The 17,026-nt window shown below is 52.8% G+C and overlaps 2 protein-coding genes across 2 annotated transcripts; both read left to right on the top strand.

Annotated features, from left to right (window-relative positions):
- Nucleotides 1-481: 481 nt before the first annotated feature.
- Nucleotides 482-1,444, top strand: LOC147645385 (uncharacterized). The gene is made up of 2 exons (XM_086874673.1): nucleotides 482-503; nucleotides 690-1,444. Exons 1-2 carry the CDS (start codon nucleotides 482-484, stop codon nucleotides 1,442-1,444), a joined length of 777 nt encoding a protein of 258 aa, XP_086730799.1.
- A 4,894-nt stretch (nucleotides 1,445-6,338) lies between these two features.
- On the top strand, nucleotides 6,339-10,099 carry LOC111945653 (olfactory receptor 14J1-like). The gene is made up of 2 exons (XM_086874672.1): nucleotides 6,339-7,178; nucleotides 9,096-10,099. Exon 2 carries the CDS (start codon nucleotides 9,119-9,121, stop codon nucleotides 10,052-10,054), a length of 936 nt encoding a protein of 311 aa, XP_086730798.1. The 5' UTR covers nucleotides 6,339-7,178; nucleotides 9,096-9,118; the 3' UTR covers nucleotides 10,055-10,099.
- The last annotated feature ends 6,927 nt before the right edge of the window (nucleotides 10,100-17,026 follow it).

The raw sequence follows: 17,026 nt of genomic DNA, 5'->3' as shown, positions 1-17,026 counted from the left end.
TCATTGCTTCAAGAGAACCACATCAGTCACTCCAGGACGACTGCAGCCACTATTTAATCAGACTGCTACCAGCATGCTAACCAACAGGGTGTCAGGTTGTATTCCGACTCTCTCAGACTGTTGTTTTTTTGTTGGTTTTTTTCTTTTATACTGCTGCATTTTCATTTTTATTCCTTTAGTAAAGAACTATTATTTCTATTCCTATATCTTTAACTGAGATCACTTTGGTTTCAAGATTATAATAATTTGGAGAGGGCTGTTGCTTACATTTTTATCAATTTCAATGGGGGTTTCTGCTTTCCTTAGCAAACACCTTTCCTTTCAAACCAAGACACCCCAGATGCCCTGGTGACTTCTAGAGAGGGACTTGGACAGAGGGACCTTCAAACTCAACGTGCTCATTCCTTGTTCTCTCCCGAACCAGGATTTCCCCATCCCAAACTTTGGCTGGATGGATGAGAAGGCTGCAAGGAAGAGGAAGATGTCCCACGACACCCAGGAAGGTGAGGAGGAAGTCAGTGCCCCTTTCCCCCTCTCTCCTGCTCCATCTCCCAGCCCAGCATGGCCCCCGGCTGCAGGACAACCCCGCTGCCGACGCCGTCCTGCCAGGGACGCACTGGGGGGATCTCCTTCCCCTTCCCTCTGGCACGGAGGCAAATCCCATCCTCTCCTTGTCCTTCCTCCCCCAGACAAGAAGCTCAGAATGGAGACCAGGGAGTACAAATCCCTGCGGCACAACCTCGTGGACAAGGCCGTTCTGAGCAGCTCCACAGTGCAGGAATCCAACAGGGAGGAAAATCCCCAGAGATCCCACAGGAGGAGGGGCTCCAAACCCATCCCAGGGTGCTCTGAGGAGGAAAGACCCACCCTGTGCCGGGAAGGCGGCCGGAGATCCAGCCGGGGCTCTGAGCTCGTGGTCCATGAGCAGCTTCAGGATGGGGAGAAGCCCTACAAGTGCTTGGAGTGTGGGAAGAGCTTCAGACAGAGCAACAGCCTGATCCGCCACCAGATGATCCACACTGGGGAATGGCCCTACAAGTGTGGGCAATGTGGGAAGGGCTTCAGCTGCAGCTCCCACCTCATCATCCACCAGCGCATCCACACTGGGGAGAGGCCCTACGAGTGTCCCCAGTGTGGGAAGAGGTTTCACAGCAGCTCCAGTCTCGTCCAGCACCAGCGGATTCACACGGATGAGAAGCCCTTCCGCTGTCCTGACTGTGGGGAGGGCTTCAATCAAAACTCCAACCTCATCAGGCACCAGCGCATCCACACTGGGGAGAGGCCCTGTGAGTGTGGGGAATGTGGGAAGAGCTTCAGAAACAGGTCCGACCTCAATACACACAAACGTATCCACACTGGGGAGAGACCCTACGGGTGTCCCCAGTGTGGGAAGAGCTTCACCCAGAGCTCTCACTTGACCAGACACCAACGGAGGCACCAGTAAGGGAAGCCCTGCCAGTGCCCCAAGTGCAGGAAGAGCTTTCTCCACAGCTCCAGCTTCATCCCCCCTTGGAGAATCCACATTGGGAAGAGACCTGGTGATCCGTGTTCCCTGGGATCCATGCTGGGAACACACCTGTCCCTCTTCCTGCCCATGGCAATGACATGATGAGAGATCAAAGAACATGAGAGTCTGGCCATGGCCCTGTCATATTCAATCCCATCTCAGGTCATTGCCAGGGGCGGGAAAAGGACTCCTTCTCTCTCACCAGAGGAGAAGAGTGTCCTTTCTTGGCAGGAGGAAATATGTGGCCAGGAAGACCTAGTCGGTGGCAGTATAGTTTTCCCTGTGAATAGATTGTCTTATCCCTTCTGTTATCCAAATTGTTTCTATTCCTGTTTGTTCCTTATCTTGTTGCTGTTCTCAATAAATTGTTCTTATTCCAGCATGGGATCTTTGCCTTTTGTGCTTTCCATGGGAGGTGGGAGGGAAGCGAGTGGCAGCGCGGTTTTAACAGGAGCAGGAAATTGGGGAATGCCATTCCTGAAGCCCAGCCCGTGGAAACCGAGCATCCCAGCTGGTACCAGGCCTGGTTGCCATGGCAGCATCCTTGGGAGCGGGTCCCTGGCTGGGGGCTGTGGGAACCTCTTCCCTCTGGTGCCCAGGGACAGGAGTGGAGGGAGCAGCTGGAGCTGAGGCGGGCAGGTTTAGGCTGGATGTGAGGAAAAGGTTTTTCCCGCGAGGCTGCTGGGGCACTGAACAGGCTCCCCAGGGAAGGCTCCCAGCTCCAGGGCTGGCTGAGCTCCAGCAGCGTTTGGCCAGCGCTGCCAGGCCCAGGCTGGGATTGTTGGGGTGTCCTGTGCAGGGCCAGCAGTTGGACTGGAGGATCCCCATGGCTCCCTCCCAACTCAGCCAATTCTGTGGCTCTGGGATCCCATGAGCCTGGGGATGGGACTGCAAATGGGTGCCATGGCAAGGGGCTCTGGCTCCAGGTCTGAGTCAGGCACAGACAGGGGCTCCACAGAGACCTCCCAGGGGTTTCTGGGGATGCCTAAGAGCTGTGTTGTCAGACGCAGTCACAGCAATTCCATGGTGACATCCCAGGGGTCCCTGGGCTGCAAAGGCACCGCTCTGTCACAGGCACTCCCGAGGGCTCCACGGTGACATCCCAGGAGTCCCCAGGCTGCCAAAGAGCCGGGATGTCACAGACACTCCCTGGGCTTCCTGTCACGGGCAGAGTGGGAGCTTCAGGCAAAAGCTTTATTTCTTTATTGGAGAAACTCCTGCTGAGTCATGAGGTGGAGAAATGACTCCCAAAAGCCACCAGGGATCCTCACCCCCCTTCCAGGAATGCCTAGGCTTTAAAATTCCTTCTAAGAGAGGAGACTGGGAGTGGCAGGATCCAATCCCAGCCCCCAGACTTTGTCAATGTGTTATAGGTAAAGATTGGACAGGTGGAATTGAAACATAATGCAACTTGTCCCACAGGATTAACAAGGGAATATCATCCATCTTTTCTGATGTCCATTGCCAAAACTGGTACTCTCCCTAAAACATTTCCTGTATCCAAGGCTATCTCCCAGAAAATGCCTGCCAGCTCTGGCTGGCCTTGGCCTCTGGTGGTCCTGACACATCTTCCTCTGCAATAGTGGGGCTCTGATCCTTCCTTCCTGTGGAAAAGCACCAGCCTTCTTGTCCAAGGACCATTTTTAATTTGGCCTCCCAAATTTCATATATCCAAGGATTGCTCCCTGAAAGAAGCTGCTGAGACAGAGAGGTCGGGTTGGCCCTGTCCTCTGGTGATGTTCTTACACTATGAGAAGATGGTTTTAATTCAGAAACACCTTGCAGAAATCTCAGAGATCTCCCAAGGTGGGGTTTTCAGGCCTCAGGCACATGACCATTCTATAGGGACAAAGGAGTTCTGTGCTCCATGGGGTGGAGACTGAGGACAGTGGAGGAGAGCCATGAGAGTATTTAAATAGTTGTTTCAGAGATGGTGAATCCTTCTGACATACACAGAGCTGTCAGCAAAGGAAAGGGCCAGCGATGTGGGGCAGCCGGGGGATGACGAGAGCCTGCAGGGACAGAGGCGCAGGGCATGGACACCACAGGGCAGCCAGGGCTGGAGAGGGCACAGGGATGGGCAGCAGCTGCAAGGCCCTGCCTGAGGCAACTTGTGCAGCCCTTTGGCCATGGCTGCTGGCCCTGGGCCTGAGGGCAGCAGGGGACAAGTGACCCTGGCAGCCCTGGGGCCTCATTGCCTCCTTGTCCCTGCTCAGCAGCCTGGCAGGGGCCGCCCCATGGTGCTGCCCTTGGCATTGCACATCCCCACATGCCAGTGGCCCGGGAAGAGCCCTGAGCAATGAGGGAGGGACAGCATCTGCCTTGCCAGGGGCTGGGGCTCAGCCCTTGGCCCTTGCCATTCCTGAAACACATCCAGCTTTGCTCAGCACCACAGACACCTTTCCCTTGCTTGTCCCCAGCTGCCATCAGGGCCTCCAGTCTTCTGCTCTGCCTGGAACCTGGGGACGCTTTCTCACTCGTGTCTCTCATTTCAACTACAAGAAACTTCAGTGTTTCCATCTGACTTGGAGCTCTTGAGGAGTTTCTGGAGCACACTCTGAGGGACTGAGTGTGATGCCAAGAGCCCCAAAGGCCCGAGAGGGTGATGAAAGTGCTGGTGCTGTGTCTGTGCTGCTGAGCTGGGCCGGGCTCCTGGCCCAGAGGCAGCTCCTGGCAAGGGCAGCGCTGCAGAGAGACAGCTCTGGCCAGGAGCAGCTCCTGAGCACAGCCCAGCAGGGCTGGGGCCCTGCCAGGGCAGCTCAGGGACACAGAGAGCAGGCCCAGACAGAGCTGCCAGGGGCTCAGCACTGGCAGGGGCTGTGGGATGTGCCAGAGGGGGCTGTGTCCCAGCAGCACCTCTGTGGCTGTGTCCTGGAGCCCCAGAGCAGCTGTGATGTCAGAAAGGGGCTGTGTGACAGCTCCGAGTGAGTTGTGTGAGGTCACAGATGGGGCTGGGACATGACAGAGTTTGTTGTGTGAGGTCACTGAGCAACTACAGCGTCATAGAGGGGATTCTGTGACATCAGAAAGAGGTGTGTGATGTCACAGTGTGGCTGTATGACATCACAGAGTGGGCTGGGTGATGTTACTTAGTGTGTTGTGACATCAGAGACATGACTATGACATCAGAGGTCGAATGTACATCATTACAGAAAGGATTCTGACATCACAGAGCAGGTTGTGACATGACAGAGCCACCACAGGGTGGATTGTGATATCACTGGTTGGTTGTGAGACATCACAGAACAGGCTGTCAAGTCACATGGTTGTGATATGAAATCCTAGAGTGGGCAGTGACATCATAGAAAAGCCATGTGACATCTCAGGACAGGTTGTATGACATCACAGTGCTGACTGTGACATCACAGAATGAACTATGACATCAAATGTGGCTGTGTGACATCACAGAACGCTGTGTGAAATCACGAGGTGATTTTGTGGCATATGGCAAGAGCTGTGACTTCACAGAATGGTGGTGTGACATCCTTGGGCAGGTTGTGTGACACCACTGAGTGGGCTGTGATATCCCAGGTGTCTGTGTGACATCTCAGGGGGCTCTGAGAGGTCACTGGGGAGAAGTCCAGAGAAGGCCAACGCTGCCCTTGCAGCAGCCTGTCTGCACAGAAACACTTCCAGGGCTCTCTGCATTTCGCTTCCCTCACTCTTGCCTCACTCACACACCTCCCAACAACCCACTTGGTGCTTTCAGCTGCAAGGAGTTCAAAGCTTGTCTGTCCTTCAGCAGCTGCTCTAATTCTGCCTTCAGCCAACTCTGGGGCTGTGTTTATTGTAGAACTCCCTGTGTGTCTGAAACATTCCTTGTGTGGTTCTGCGTTGGGGAAGGGGAACCTCCTTGGTGGCACCTTGGGCTTGGCACACACTTGAGGAGGGTGTCTGTTTTCCATGGGGAAACTCAGCAGTTTTAGATTGCTAAAATCAAAGAAGGAAAACCCCTCTTTGCCTGAGTGCAGCCAGTTCTGTGAGCAAAGCAGGTCCCAGGAGAGTGAGGAGAGACAGGATGGGACTGGGGAATGTGGAGCAAGGTTGTCCCCACTGTGTCAGACCTCAAGGCACAGCTTCTCTGACCTGGCCACACCTCCTTAGGAGAGACCCTGGATCAATATCCATCACTGAATGCTGCAGTCACCTCTGCTCTAAAGAGAACAGGAAAAAAAGACACCTTTAAAATAGGAATACATATTTCCTAGAAGCTCTTTGAACTATTTCTCCATAACTGTTGTAGGAAACTTTCCTAAGAATTGCACCAGACCAGAGGGAAATCAAGGCACAGCCATGGTTTGTTAGGACTTGCTTGATCCTAATGAGCCCCGTGGTGCATTTGGAGCTGAGCCCTTGAACCTCAGGGCCTGAGAGGAGATTGCACAAACCTTTCCAGGAGCCCAAGTCAGAGGAAAAACCCAAAGTGTCTCCAAGCATTAATGGGTGCCACTGAGGTCCATCCCCAACACAGGCTCCTCATGGACTCCTTGGAGGAGAGAACTGGAGGCCAGGATTGCACAAAAACCTCCCAGAGACTCAGTGTGGGAAGGAAAATCCAAAGTAGCTGAAAAAGCCCTGAGTATCTCAAAGTATTGATGAGCCCCACTGAGTGTCAATGCAAAGCTCCCAAGGGACTCGTTAAAGCAGATAATTGGGGCCAGGATTGCACAAACTTCTCAGAGACTCAGTGTGGGAAGGAAAAAGGAAAGTGCCTTAAGAACCTGAAGTGCCTTGAAGCATTAATGAGCCCCACTGAGTGTTGTTACTGACAAAGGCTCTCAAGGGACTAATTACAGCAGATAATTGGAGGCCAGGATTGCACAAAGCTCTCAGAGACTCCAAAGCAAAAGCCAAAGTCCTTTGAAAAAGCTGCAGTCCCTGGGAGCATGAAGGAGCCCCCAGGGCCATTCCTGAGCAAGGCTCCCCAGGGACTCCTTCCAGCAGATCCCTGAGGCCACTGGCATGTGGGCTAGGGGGGATGCTGAGGGCAGGCCAAGGGGGTGACAGTGGCCAGCCTTGCTGGGGCTGTGCCAGGAGGCCCCAGGGCCTCAGGACAAGGTGTCTCCTCACAGCCCTTGCTGGCACAGCATTGGCTGCTGTGGCCCAGGGCACCAAGCCTTGGCTTCTCTTTGTCCCCAGCTGTCATCAGTGCCTCCAGTTCTCTGCTCTGCCTGGGGCCTGGGGACACTTTCTCAGTCACATCCCTCAGTGGGACCCATTAAAAGTGAAAGAAACTTTGGAGTTGGATTCTGACTTGGAGTTCTTGAGAGCTTTCTTCCCCTCCCTGTCAGGGACTGATGTTCAGGGCCTCAGCACAAAGCCCCAAGAGGCTCATTAAAGTCCTGCTGCTGTGTCTGTGCTGCTGAGCTGGGCCGGGCTCCTGGCACAAAGGCAGCTCCTGGAAACCAAGAAGAGCTTCAAAAGCACATTTCTCTTGCTGAGCAGCTCTTCTGCCAGCCCAGCAGGGCTGGGGCACTGCCTGCAGCCACCCTGGGCACAGCCCAGAGGCACAGAGAGCTTCAATCAGTCAGGGCTGGGAAGGGGCTGAGAAGTGCCTGGGGCAGAATCCCTGCCAGCCCTTGGCACAGGAAGCCTCTGGCTGCAGGACAATGCAGCTGCAGCTCCTGGAGGCATCTCCTAAAGCTGGAACATCCCAGTGCCTACAGACTCTGTGAGTACAGCTCTGAGTATTTCTGGTGGAGGGGAGGTGAATGCTCCTGAAGCTCTGACATGCTGAGGGTTCCTGATCTGTCACGGAATATTTCCAAGACAAGGATTTTGATAAAAATGAGGAAATTTTCTAAAACTTTGTATTCAGTTTCCTACTATTTCAGAATGGCAGGGAGGAGGAGGATAAATATTAAATCATTTTATAATAATTTATTATTATTGTTTCTTTTTATTTCTTAATTTTAAAATATTAAAGGTATTCTGAATTATAAAGGTAATACAAATTTTGACAAGTCCCTGAGACAGTTTTAGTGATCAGTAGGTTCACAGGAGATTGCTAATGTGCTTTCAGCCATTCTGCCCATGAACTACACCAAGTAAATTATACAGGGGCTGCATAAAAGCGAAGATCCTGCTTTTTTAATCTAATGCTCTGGGATGCCTGGATGGGAAATTGCACATTGATATTCAGCTCTCATTTCATTTCTCTATTCAACCTCTTGTGACAGGTTGCGATAAATTAAAAAAAGAAAATTTTCAAATCTTAACCAGGCAGTGACAGAAATCAGCACAGGGCCCCTTCCAGGCAGCATCAGTGTCGCTTTTCCTGCCTCTTCAGGGTTGCTCTGCCATTGCCATCAGAGCCTGCAGAGCCAGAGCTTCCCCTGGGCAGTGCTCTGAGCTGGGAGGGCTCTGCAGGGCAGAGCTGAGCCCCCAGGGCTGGGCTGGATTTGGGCAGTGCTGGCGGGGAACAGAGCAGCAGCTGCTGGCAGGGACAGCTCCAGGCAGCAGAGCCCTGGGCAGGCAGTGGGGGGAAAGTGCCACCAAGCTGTGCTGGGATTTTAGTTTAAAGTTTAGTCTTCTCCCAACCTAACTATTCCATGATTACTTTTATACAGATCCCCATGCCAAGACACAGCAAATGTCTGATTGGAAATGCCTGAGGGTGATTGTCCTGCACTGGTGCTGCCTGGCAGGGGCTGGGCAGGGCTGGGCAAGGAAAGGCTTTTCCTCAGGGCCTGGCTCTCTCTCCTTGCCTTGCCCAGGTGCTCCTGGCATTGCTGACAGCTCTCTGGGAATGGCAGCTCCAGCTGCAGGGCAGGCCCAGCCCTTGGGCTCCTCCTGTGCAGGCTGGGCACAGCAATGGGATGTCCCAGCTCCCTCTGCCCCAGGAGCTCTGGGCAGGGCAGGCTGGGAGGCTGGGAATGACCCGACTCTCCTCCAGCAGTGCCATGGACAGGACCCTTGGTGTGTCCTTGGGATGCCACCCAAGCTGTGAGCTGTGTCCAGGGGACACTGGGGACAGGAGTGTCCTTGGCCAGGAGTGGGGCTGAGACTCTGAGAAAGGCTGAACCAGTTTGCTTTGCTGTGGGTCCCTCTGCTCTCAGCTGTGTCAGGCTGATTTCCAGGGAAACACAGTGCCTGCCCTCGATCTTAGAAAGGGCATCTGGGGACAGATGGAGTAACAGAGCAGCTCCCTGCACCCTCCACTGAGTTACAACCAATGCTCCGGCATTGCACATTTCTCTCTGATCTCTCTGGGCACACCCAAACCCTCTCAAACTGCCTTTGGCCATCACCATTCCTGACCCCTGGGACAGGAGATGCTGCCAGGCTCCTCTGCCTCAGGAGCAGTTTGGGCTGATGCAGTCCAACCCCAGGACTGGCCCCTGACCCCATTCCCAAGACCCCACTGCTGCAGAGCAGAGCTCACTCCTCACTGTCCATGGGCAGAGCCCCTGCTCATCACAGCAATGGGGCCAGATCCCAGCAGAGCTCCAGGCACGGGGCTGAAGGAAGGGCTCTGAGAAAAGGAAAATTGGGTGGCACAGAGCAGCAGGAGCTGGGCTGGGAGAAGGGACATGGACATTGCTCAGCAAAGTCTCCCCTGACTTGTCACTGTCTCCTCTTTCAACAGGACTCCATGGCCAGAGTGAAGAAATGTCCAACAGCAGCTCCATCAGCCACTTCCTCCTGCTGGCATTGGCAGACACGCGGCAGCTGCAGCTCCTGCACTTCTGCCTCTTCCTGGGCATCTCCCTGGCTGCCCTCCTGGGCAACGGCCTCATCATCAGCGCCGTAGCCTGCAGCCACCACCTGCACAGCCCCATGTTCTTCTTCCTGCTCAACCTGGCCCTCACTGACCTGGGCTCCATCTGCACCACTGTGCCCAAAGCCATGCACAATTCCCTCTGGGACACCAGAGACATCTCCTACACAGGATGTGTTGCACAAGTATTTTTCTTTCTGTTCTTCATCTCAGCAGAGCTTTCCCTGCTGACCATCATGTGCTACGACCGCTACGTGTCCATCTGCAAACCCCTGCACTACGGGACCCTCCTGGGCAGCAGAGCTTGTGCCCACATGGCAGCAGCTGCCTGGGCCAGTGCCTTTCTCTATTCACTGCTGCACACGGCCAATACATTCTCCCTGCCCCTGTGCCAGGGCAATGCCCTGGGCCAGTTCTTCTGTGAAATCCCACAGATCCTCAAACTGTCCTGTTCACATTCAAACCTCAGGGAACTTGGGCTCATTGCAGTCAGTGTCTGTTTGGTATTTGTCTGTTTTGTGTTCATTGTTTTCTCCCATGTGCAGATCTTCAGGGCTGTGCTGAGGATCCCCTCTGAGCAGGGACAAAGGCACAAAGCCTTTTCCACCTGCCTCCCTCACCTGGCCGTGCTCTCCCTGTTCCTCAGCACTGCCATATTTGCCTACCTGAAGCCCCCCTCCATCTCCTCCCCATCCCTGGATCTGGCAATGTCAGTTCTGTACTCAGTGGTGCCTCCAGCCCTGAACCCCCTCATCTACAGCCTGAGGAACCAGGAGCTCAAGGCTGCAGTGTGGACACTGATGACTGGATGGTTTCAGAAACATTAAACTGCTGGCCAATTTCTGCAAATCACTTGTAATAAAAGTAATCTTTGATAGCTCTTGTTGATTTGGTTGTGGTTTGTTGTTTTTTTTTTTAATTTGTTTTAGTTTTTTAATCTTTTCCTCAATAAATGTCATTGTTTGTGCCATTTCTCATCTTGTTTCTCTAAACCTTCCCTGTGGCCAAAGACAGTGTCCATGAGGGCCTGCGCTCTTGGTGGCTTTAAATGAACTAAAGAATCTCCCAGGAAAGTTTTCTCCAGAGATGCCCCTTTTGTTCCCTTCTCTGGAGCTGCAGCAGCAGTGTCTGTGTGCAGAGCTGGGGGCAGATCAGTGCTGGCACAGCAGCTGTGCCCAGGAGCAGCAGCACTTGGTGTTGCCAGTGCTGCTCCCGTGCCACTGCCCCGCTGCCCTCCAGGCCCTGGTGTTGCTGCAGGGCCTGAGTGCTCTCGGGGCCGGGCACAGCCCTGGGGGTGGCAGTGCCGGGGCTGCAGCAGGGACAGGCCATGGGCACTGCTGGGGCAGCGCTGACGCCTCAGGGCAGGGCCTGGGGGCTCCAGGCTCCTTGCCCAGGCTCTCTCAAGAACACGGCCAGGCCAAAGCTCAGCACAGAAAACCCCCGTGAGCAGCCCCAGGGTGGCCGTGGGCAGGCTGGGGGCAAACAGCATGGCTGGGGCTCTGCAAGGTCCCTGGGGGAGATGGGAAGGAGCAGCAGAGCAGGGGCTGATCCATCCCCACTGCGCTGGACACCCCAGGGCAGCGTCCCAGAGCGTCCTCATGGAGCTGCCAACAACATCCCCCCCTCTGCAGCCCTGGCCTCTCCCCCAGCTCAGAGAGGTGCCGCATCCTTGCAGGCACATGTCATGAATAAAATCTCTCAAGAAATCCACCCCGGATAAAATACTGTGTTTAGTTTGGGAAGAATCTCCTGAGCAGCGGCTGTCCCCAGGAGAAGGCACGAGCCGCCGGGCACTCTTGGACTGGGAAGCTTGCCGCAAGCAAGAGCTGTGCCAGGATGGCCAGGAGGTGACTGGAGGCAAAGCAAAGAGAAAATCCTCCAGGTCCAGCTGGGATGATGACAGTGATGGAGAGCTGGCTCAGGACAGCAAGGAATACTGCGACATCCTGTGCAGCCAGCTCAAGGCCTGGCAGCGGGAGGACGATGACTGGGATGAGGTGAGCGTCCTGGAGCTGCACGAGGAAGGAGAAGAGGCCAGGCAGCAGAGACTGGCAGATTTAGCCCAAGAGGGAATCCTGCTGCCTGTCCCTCGAGAAGCTTGGGTGGAGTGCCAGGAGCCCGAGCTGTGCCCACAAGAGCAACTCTGTGTCGGGCCTGGCCCTCTGGCAGCCCAAGCCACGGTGGAAGATGTCTCTTCTCCTGGGCAGCCGCTTCCCCACAGGAAAGGCCGCTCGCTCTTGAGGTGGGCACTGCAGGGGCTGCGGGCATTGCGGGCGCTGCGGGGGCTGCAGGGGCTGTGGGGGCTGTTCTGCTGCCCCTGCCTGGCGGCACAGCCACAGGATCAGTGCCCGCTGCCAGCAGTGCAGGGCTGCAGATGGCGGCTGCCCCGCGGCCTGCCCGGCGCCCCGAGGGAGCCGCATGGGCTGCCCCGGCCTGCGCTGGCCGCTCTGCAGCACCCCCGGGGCGGCTCCCCGAGGGCACACGGCAGCCCAAAGTGGCACCCAAAGGGGGACCCTCGCTGCCGGGGCTCAGCGCCGCATCCCGGCCCATCGTCCGGCCGGGAAGGCACCTGGAAAGTCATCGGCTCCCAGCGGCAGCCTGGCACCGCCAGCAGCACCCCTGCACTGGGTCCCCGAGGGCCACAGCCACACGGCTCTTGGCCCTTTGCAGGGACACTGGCTCCAGCTCCTCCCTGCTGGACTCCAAGGCCATTTCCTCTCCTCCGGAAAGGACTCCATGCTGATCCTGGGGCACTTTGGCCATGAGGAATGGACACAGACAGGAGGTGTTGCTCCCAGGACACGACGGCGGCCTGCTGGACTGCAACACACACAATTCTAACAAAAGAAAAGAAAGTTGTGTTTAGGAAGTAGTAGTAGGAAAGAAAAAAACCCCAACCCCCCGCCACTAAAACCTGCATAAGACCCTCCAGAAACCAAGAAATGATAAAGAATTAGAATAGGAATATTACGAAGAAGAGGTAGAAGCTGAAGTAGATGAAGACGTACTTAAAACATGGAAAATTGAGAATAAGAATAAAATGTTGGAGTCTGGAATACAGAGTGTGTGCCCTTGTTTCTGATACTTAGTTATAAGATCCAGGTATAAGTTCCCCCAGGCAGGGCAGGTCCCTGGGTGCTGCCCCTGGCCCAGATAGTTTTCAGATGGGAAAAACTATCAGAAGTAAGGTTTTAGAAGACAAAATGTCTTCCCTGCTGACAGCACCGTAAGGAATAGCTGCAGGGCAGAGTTTTAAAAACAGAGGTTGTCTTGACCTCTCTACAGCCTTGCATGGTGCTCAGCATGATAGATCAAGGGAAAAAATATTATAGTGGTGTGGCAGCAGCCTCAGGGAGACAAAGAGTTAACATTGTCCCACCCCAAACCCCTTGAGAAGGGTGGCCCAGGTGTTCTGATTGGGTTTGAGTCCCTGAGGGGTTCTCCCTTGGTGTGCTTCTACTGGTCCCTGACCCTGAACTCCACCCTCAAAGGTGGAAACCCTCGGGGGTTCTGTCCCTCAAAAACCCCTGATGTGCCTCTGTTCAGAGCTCTCTGTTCTGGACCTGACTTTGTTCCCATGCTGAATAAATGGTTTCGTGAACCAGGAGCCCATCTCAGTTGGTGTTTCATGCTGGTCCCCAGAATCCTGCTGCTTCTCTGGACGAGATCCTGAGGTTGCTGACTGTAACATATGGTGAGAGATTGCGTGGCATCCAGCGAAGCAAGAGAACAGCAGGGCCCGGCTCCATGGACACCTCGTAAGTCACCGGCTGATGGCCTGAGAGCCGGCGAGACCCCCGCCTAAGAAATGAGGACTCGAGAGTACCTGGCAGGTAGGCTGGGTTGGGAGTGCCTTGGGCATGGGGAAGAAAAGGGGTTACGGAGGTGTGGGAGCCGAGACCAGACACTGGGACACCTTACATCACCCAGCGAGACATATTATGAACGATATTAACATTATGGACGATTATATTAACATTATAGATGATTATGGACGGTATCAACATTATGGACGATTATATTAACATTATGGACGATTATGGACGGTATGCCTCTTCCGGTGGACTGTTTTTGTCTTCTGTGAAGTTCCTTTTTTTTTTTTTTGGTGTATACCTCCCTGTACCTTCCCCTTTCCCCTGTTCCTAAGGGCAGGACAAAGGGTGAAAAAAGCCAAGATGGCTCGGGGCTGCTGCCAACTCCCCATCACCCCGGTGTCTTTCTGCCTTCCCATCCCCTGTGTTCCTGAAGGCAGACAAGGGACGGAGAACATCCAGAGTGATGCGCGTCTGCTGCCGTCTGCCCCCTGTTCCGTGTCCTCCTTCACCCCCTGTCTTTCCATATTCCCTGTTCCTGGTCCGGGAAATTCCGTCCTGGACCCCCCCCATCCCAAGATGGCTCTGGCCACGCGGTCTGGGATCCCTTGTTTCCCGCCTTGCTCCTTCTTTTCCAGCCCCGAACCTTCCCTTCCCCCAGTAACTCCTGCTTCGCTCCCACCCCTCTGTTCGGTGCTCCACTCCTGCGGGCTCTGCCTTTTCCATCCTGGGCAACACCTCCTCCGGGGAGATCGAAACTGGAACTGAGCTCCCAAAGCCAGTGTTTCACCGAGATCATCTAAAGCAGCAATGCCCATATGGGAACCAGAGCCGAAACTGGAGATGGAAGAACCCTGCCCCTCGTGAGAGGAGATCTAAGAGCTGCACCCTTCCTCAAAGAGAATCCTAAACTGGAAGAGACTGAACTAAAAAACCATTATGTTTGCATTAAGTACCATCACTGTTTAATTTGCCCGGCGTGGTCCGAGATTTAAATGTTTGTTTTCAATTTTGTTTTTTCTGTTTGCTTAATGTGTTTTGTTATTGAGTTTTTGTTGTCCCTCAAAGCAAAGTGGGTGCTCTGTGGAGGAGGTGAGATTTTAAGGTGTATGTTTGGAAACATTTTAAGTTCCTAATTAAAATTTAAAAAAAAAAAATAAAAAAAAAATAAAAAAGGAGTAGATGTGGCAGCGGCCTCAGGGGAGACAAAGATTTACATTATCCCACCCCAAACCCCTTGAGAAGGGCAGCCCAGGAGTTCTGATTGGGTTTGAGTCCCTGAGGGGTTCTCCCTTGCTGTGCTTCTACTGGTCCCTGACCCTGAACTCCACCCTCAAAGGTGGAAACCCTCGGGGGTTCTGTCCCTCAAAAACCCCTGCTGTGCCTCTGTTCAGAGCTCTCTGTTCTGGACCTGACTTTGTTCCCATGCTGAATAAATGGTTTCGTGAACGGGAGCCCGTCTCGGTTGGTGTTTCATGCTGGTCCCCAGAATCCTGCTGCTTCCCTGGACGAGATCCTGGAGTTGTGGACTGCAACAGCAGGGTATCGGATGAAATACACAAATTGACACATTGGGGGACGCAGGGTCTATGTGACCATTTCTTGAGGGAGAACATCTGCATAGGGGTTTATGATATAGCAAAGGCCATCACTCAGGGCTGTGTAATGTGTCAAAGGGTAAACCAACGAGTGATGACAAAACCCGTACAAGGGGGGAGGGAACTAGCGGAGAGACCCTTCCAAAATGTGTAAATTGATTTCACAGAAATGCCTCTAGCACAGGGATACAAACACCTGCTAGTGATCGTAGATAACCTGACCCATTGGCCAGAGGCTTTTCCCACTTGGAATGAAACAGTGAGAGTAGTAGTCAAAATACTTTTGGAACATATTGTCCCCAGGTATGGGTTAATCAATAACATAGACTCGGACCAAGGCCCCCATTTCACTGCCCGTGTCCTCCAGGAAACCACTGAAGCCCTGGGGATAAAGTGGAGGTTACACACCCCATGGCATCCCCAGAGCTCCGGTCGGGTAGAACGGATGAATAAGACCATAAAAACGACCTTAACCAAGCTGACTCTGGAGACTAAATTAGATTGGATAAAATGTTTCCCTTTGGCTTTATTACAGATAAGAACCCGACCTCGAGCAGATTTATGGGTATCCCCCTATGAAATGCTATTTGGACTCCCCTTCCTAATTACTCCTTACAGCACTGCCCAGTATACTGAAGGGGAGGAAACCTCAAGGAGGTATTTGGAAACTGTTGTTAAAACTTTAGAAAACCTCAGGAAAAAAGGGTATCTCCCTCAAACTCCTCCCTTAGAGGTAGACACACACCATATCAACCCTGGGGATTGGGTATTGGTAAAATCTTGGGCTAACTCTCCTCTCACTCTAAAGTTTGAAGGACCCTACCAAGTTCAACTCACCACACATACGGCTGTGAGAACCCGGGAAAAAGGGTGGACACATGTGACTCGAGTTAAAGGACCAGTGGCACCACCAGATGGGGAAGTAAACTCCAAAAAAGATCCCTCTAACTGGACTGTTGTCCCCAACACCAAGGACTCGAAAATAACCTTAAGGAGGAAACCCAGAGACTAAAGTCCCCAATCAGGAACTGGAATTATAACAGATGTTGTTAAGTGATCTCTTGGCTGCAACATTTGTGGTTAAGTGTTTCTTTAAAGTTTGTGAAATAAAGCTAAAGTGTTTTCCAGTTGTCATTAACTTGTAACTATTGTTATTATTGCTTGAAAAGGTGGAAGAACCCCAAATAGGGCTCGAATCCCTAGCCAAGACTATATCCCTCACAGGGCAGCTTTTCCCAAGACCAAAAACAACAACAGTAAAAGGGAGAAGGACAAAAGAGAAATAATAAAGCTGTAAGCCTTGGACCCAGACCACCCCCTAAAAGAGCGTAAGGAAAACCCCAAGAGGCAAGACCAGGGGAGATCAAACATGGTTCCTGCTGGACTCTTGGGAGTCACGGACAGGAGGGAGCCTAAAAGGATCATCACAAGGCTCCTGGTAGGTCTGGTGATAGCAATGCACCTCACCAATGCCATGGGGACAGACTCTTGCATGAAATGTTATTATCCCTTGTATGATGGGGAAAATCTAGGGTCCCTGGTAAGGGTCCACACAAATTTGAGTCCTTCTTGCTACAACAAATCACAATTAGAAGAATGCCAAGAAAACGGAAAAACATATTGGATTACCAGAAATACGGCCACTTTTAGAGAACGTCTTTTGGGAGACTGTCCCATGAGGGATACTTGGCTGTGCTTTGAAAAGAACGAACCAGTAAAAGGTGAACCTGATACAGTAAAGGAGAAAAGAGTGGACATGAGGGTGGGAAATGAAGAATGGAAAAATTTGAGTGGGAAGAACTTGTTCATTGATTCAGCTGAAAAGATCAGCAAGAAATTAAATATAACTGATTGTTGGGTGTGTGGGAGTACTAAAATGTCTGATATTTGGCCCTGGGAGGGAATTAGCTTAAAACCTCGAGAAATTTTAAGCATAAAACGAACTGGGGAAAACCAAAGAACACCAGGGTATTGGAGAAGGGAAAAGTGGGAGTTAAAGGCTAAGGTAATTGGGGAAGACTGTATTCTACAAACTGGAAAAAGATATAGAACCCTGGTGGGACGGATGGCATGCAAAAGATATCTTATAACAAAGAATCTAGGAACTAAATGGGTTCCCCAAGAGCCCAACCAATATTGGTCCTTAGAGAAGAGGGAAAAAGGGTGCATTTATCATAAAGGATATAACCTTTATGAATGTACAGAAAGAGGGATCAATCACTTCTGGGGAATTAGAAGCCTATCAAAGCATTGGGAGTACCCTTATTAAGACAGGGAGGGTTTTTGGGAAGCCCCAGATGTTTTCTTTTGGATCTGCGAGGATGCAGCTTATACACATCTACCAGGAGACTGGTCAGGTAGCTGCACGATTGGGGTGATAAAGCCAGCT

The sequence above is a fragment of the Cyanistes caeruleus genome, unplaced genomic scaffold (genome assembly GCF_971803275.1).
Source record: "Cyanistes caeruleus unplaced genomic scaffold, bCyaCae1.hap1.1 HAP1_SCAFFOLD_406, whole genome shotgun sequence".
In the NCBI taxonomy this organism is placed as follows: Eukaryota; Metazoa; Chordata; class Aves; order Passeriformes; family Paridae; genus Cyanistes; species Cyanistes caeruleus.
This window is presented reverse-complemented; position numbering and strand designations above follow the sequence as displayed.

Excerpts from the sequence above, each read along its gene's own strand:
- LOC111945653 (XM_086874672.1), top strand. The coding sequence starts at position 9,119 with ATGTCCAACAGCAGCTCCATCAGCCACTTCCTCCTGCTGGCATTGGCA.
- LOC147645385 (XM_086874673.1), top strand. The coding sequence starts at position 482 with ATGTCCCACGACACCCAGGAAG. Across the intron at positions 504-689 it reads GTCCCACGACACCCAGGAAG|ACAAGAAGCTCAGAATGGAG; the intron begins GTGAGGAGGAAG and ends TTCCTCCCCCAG.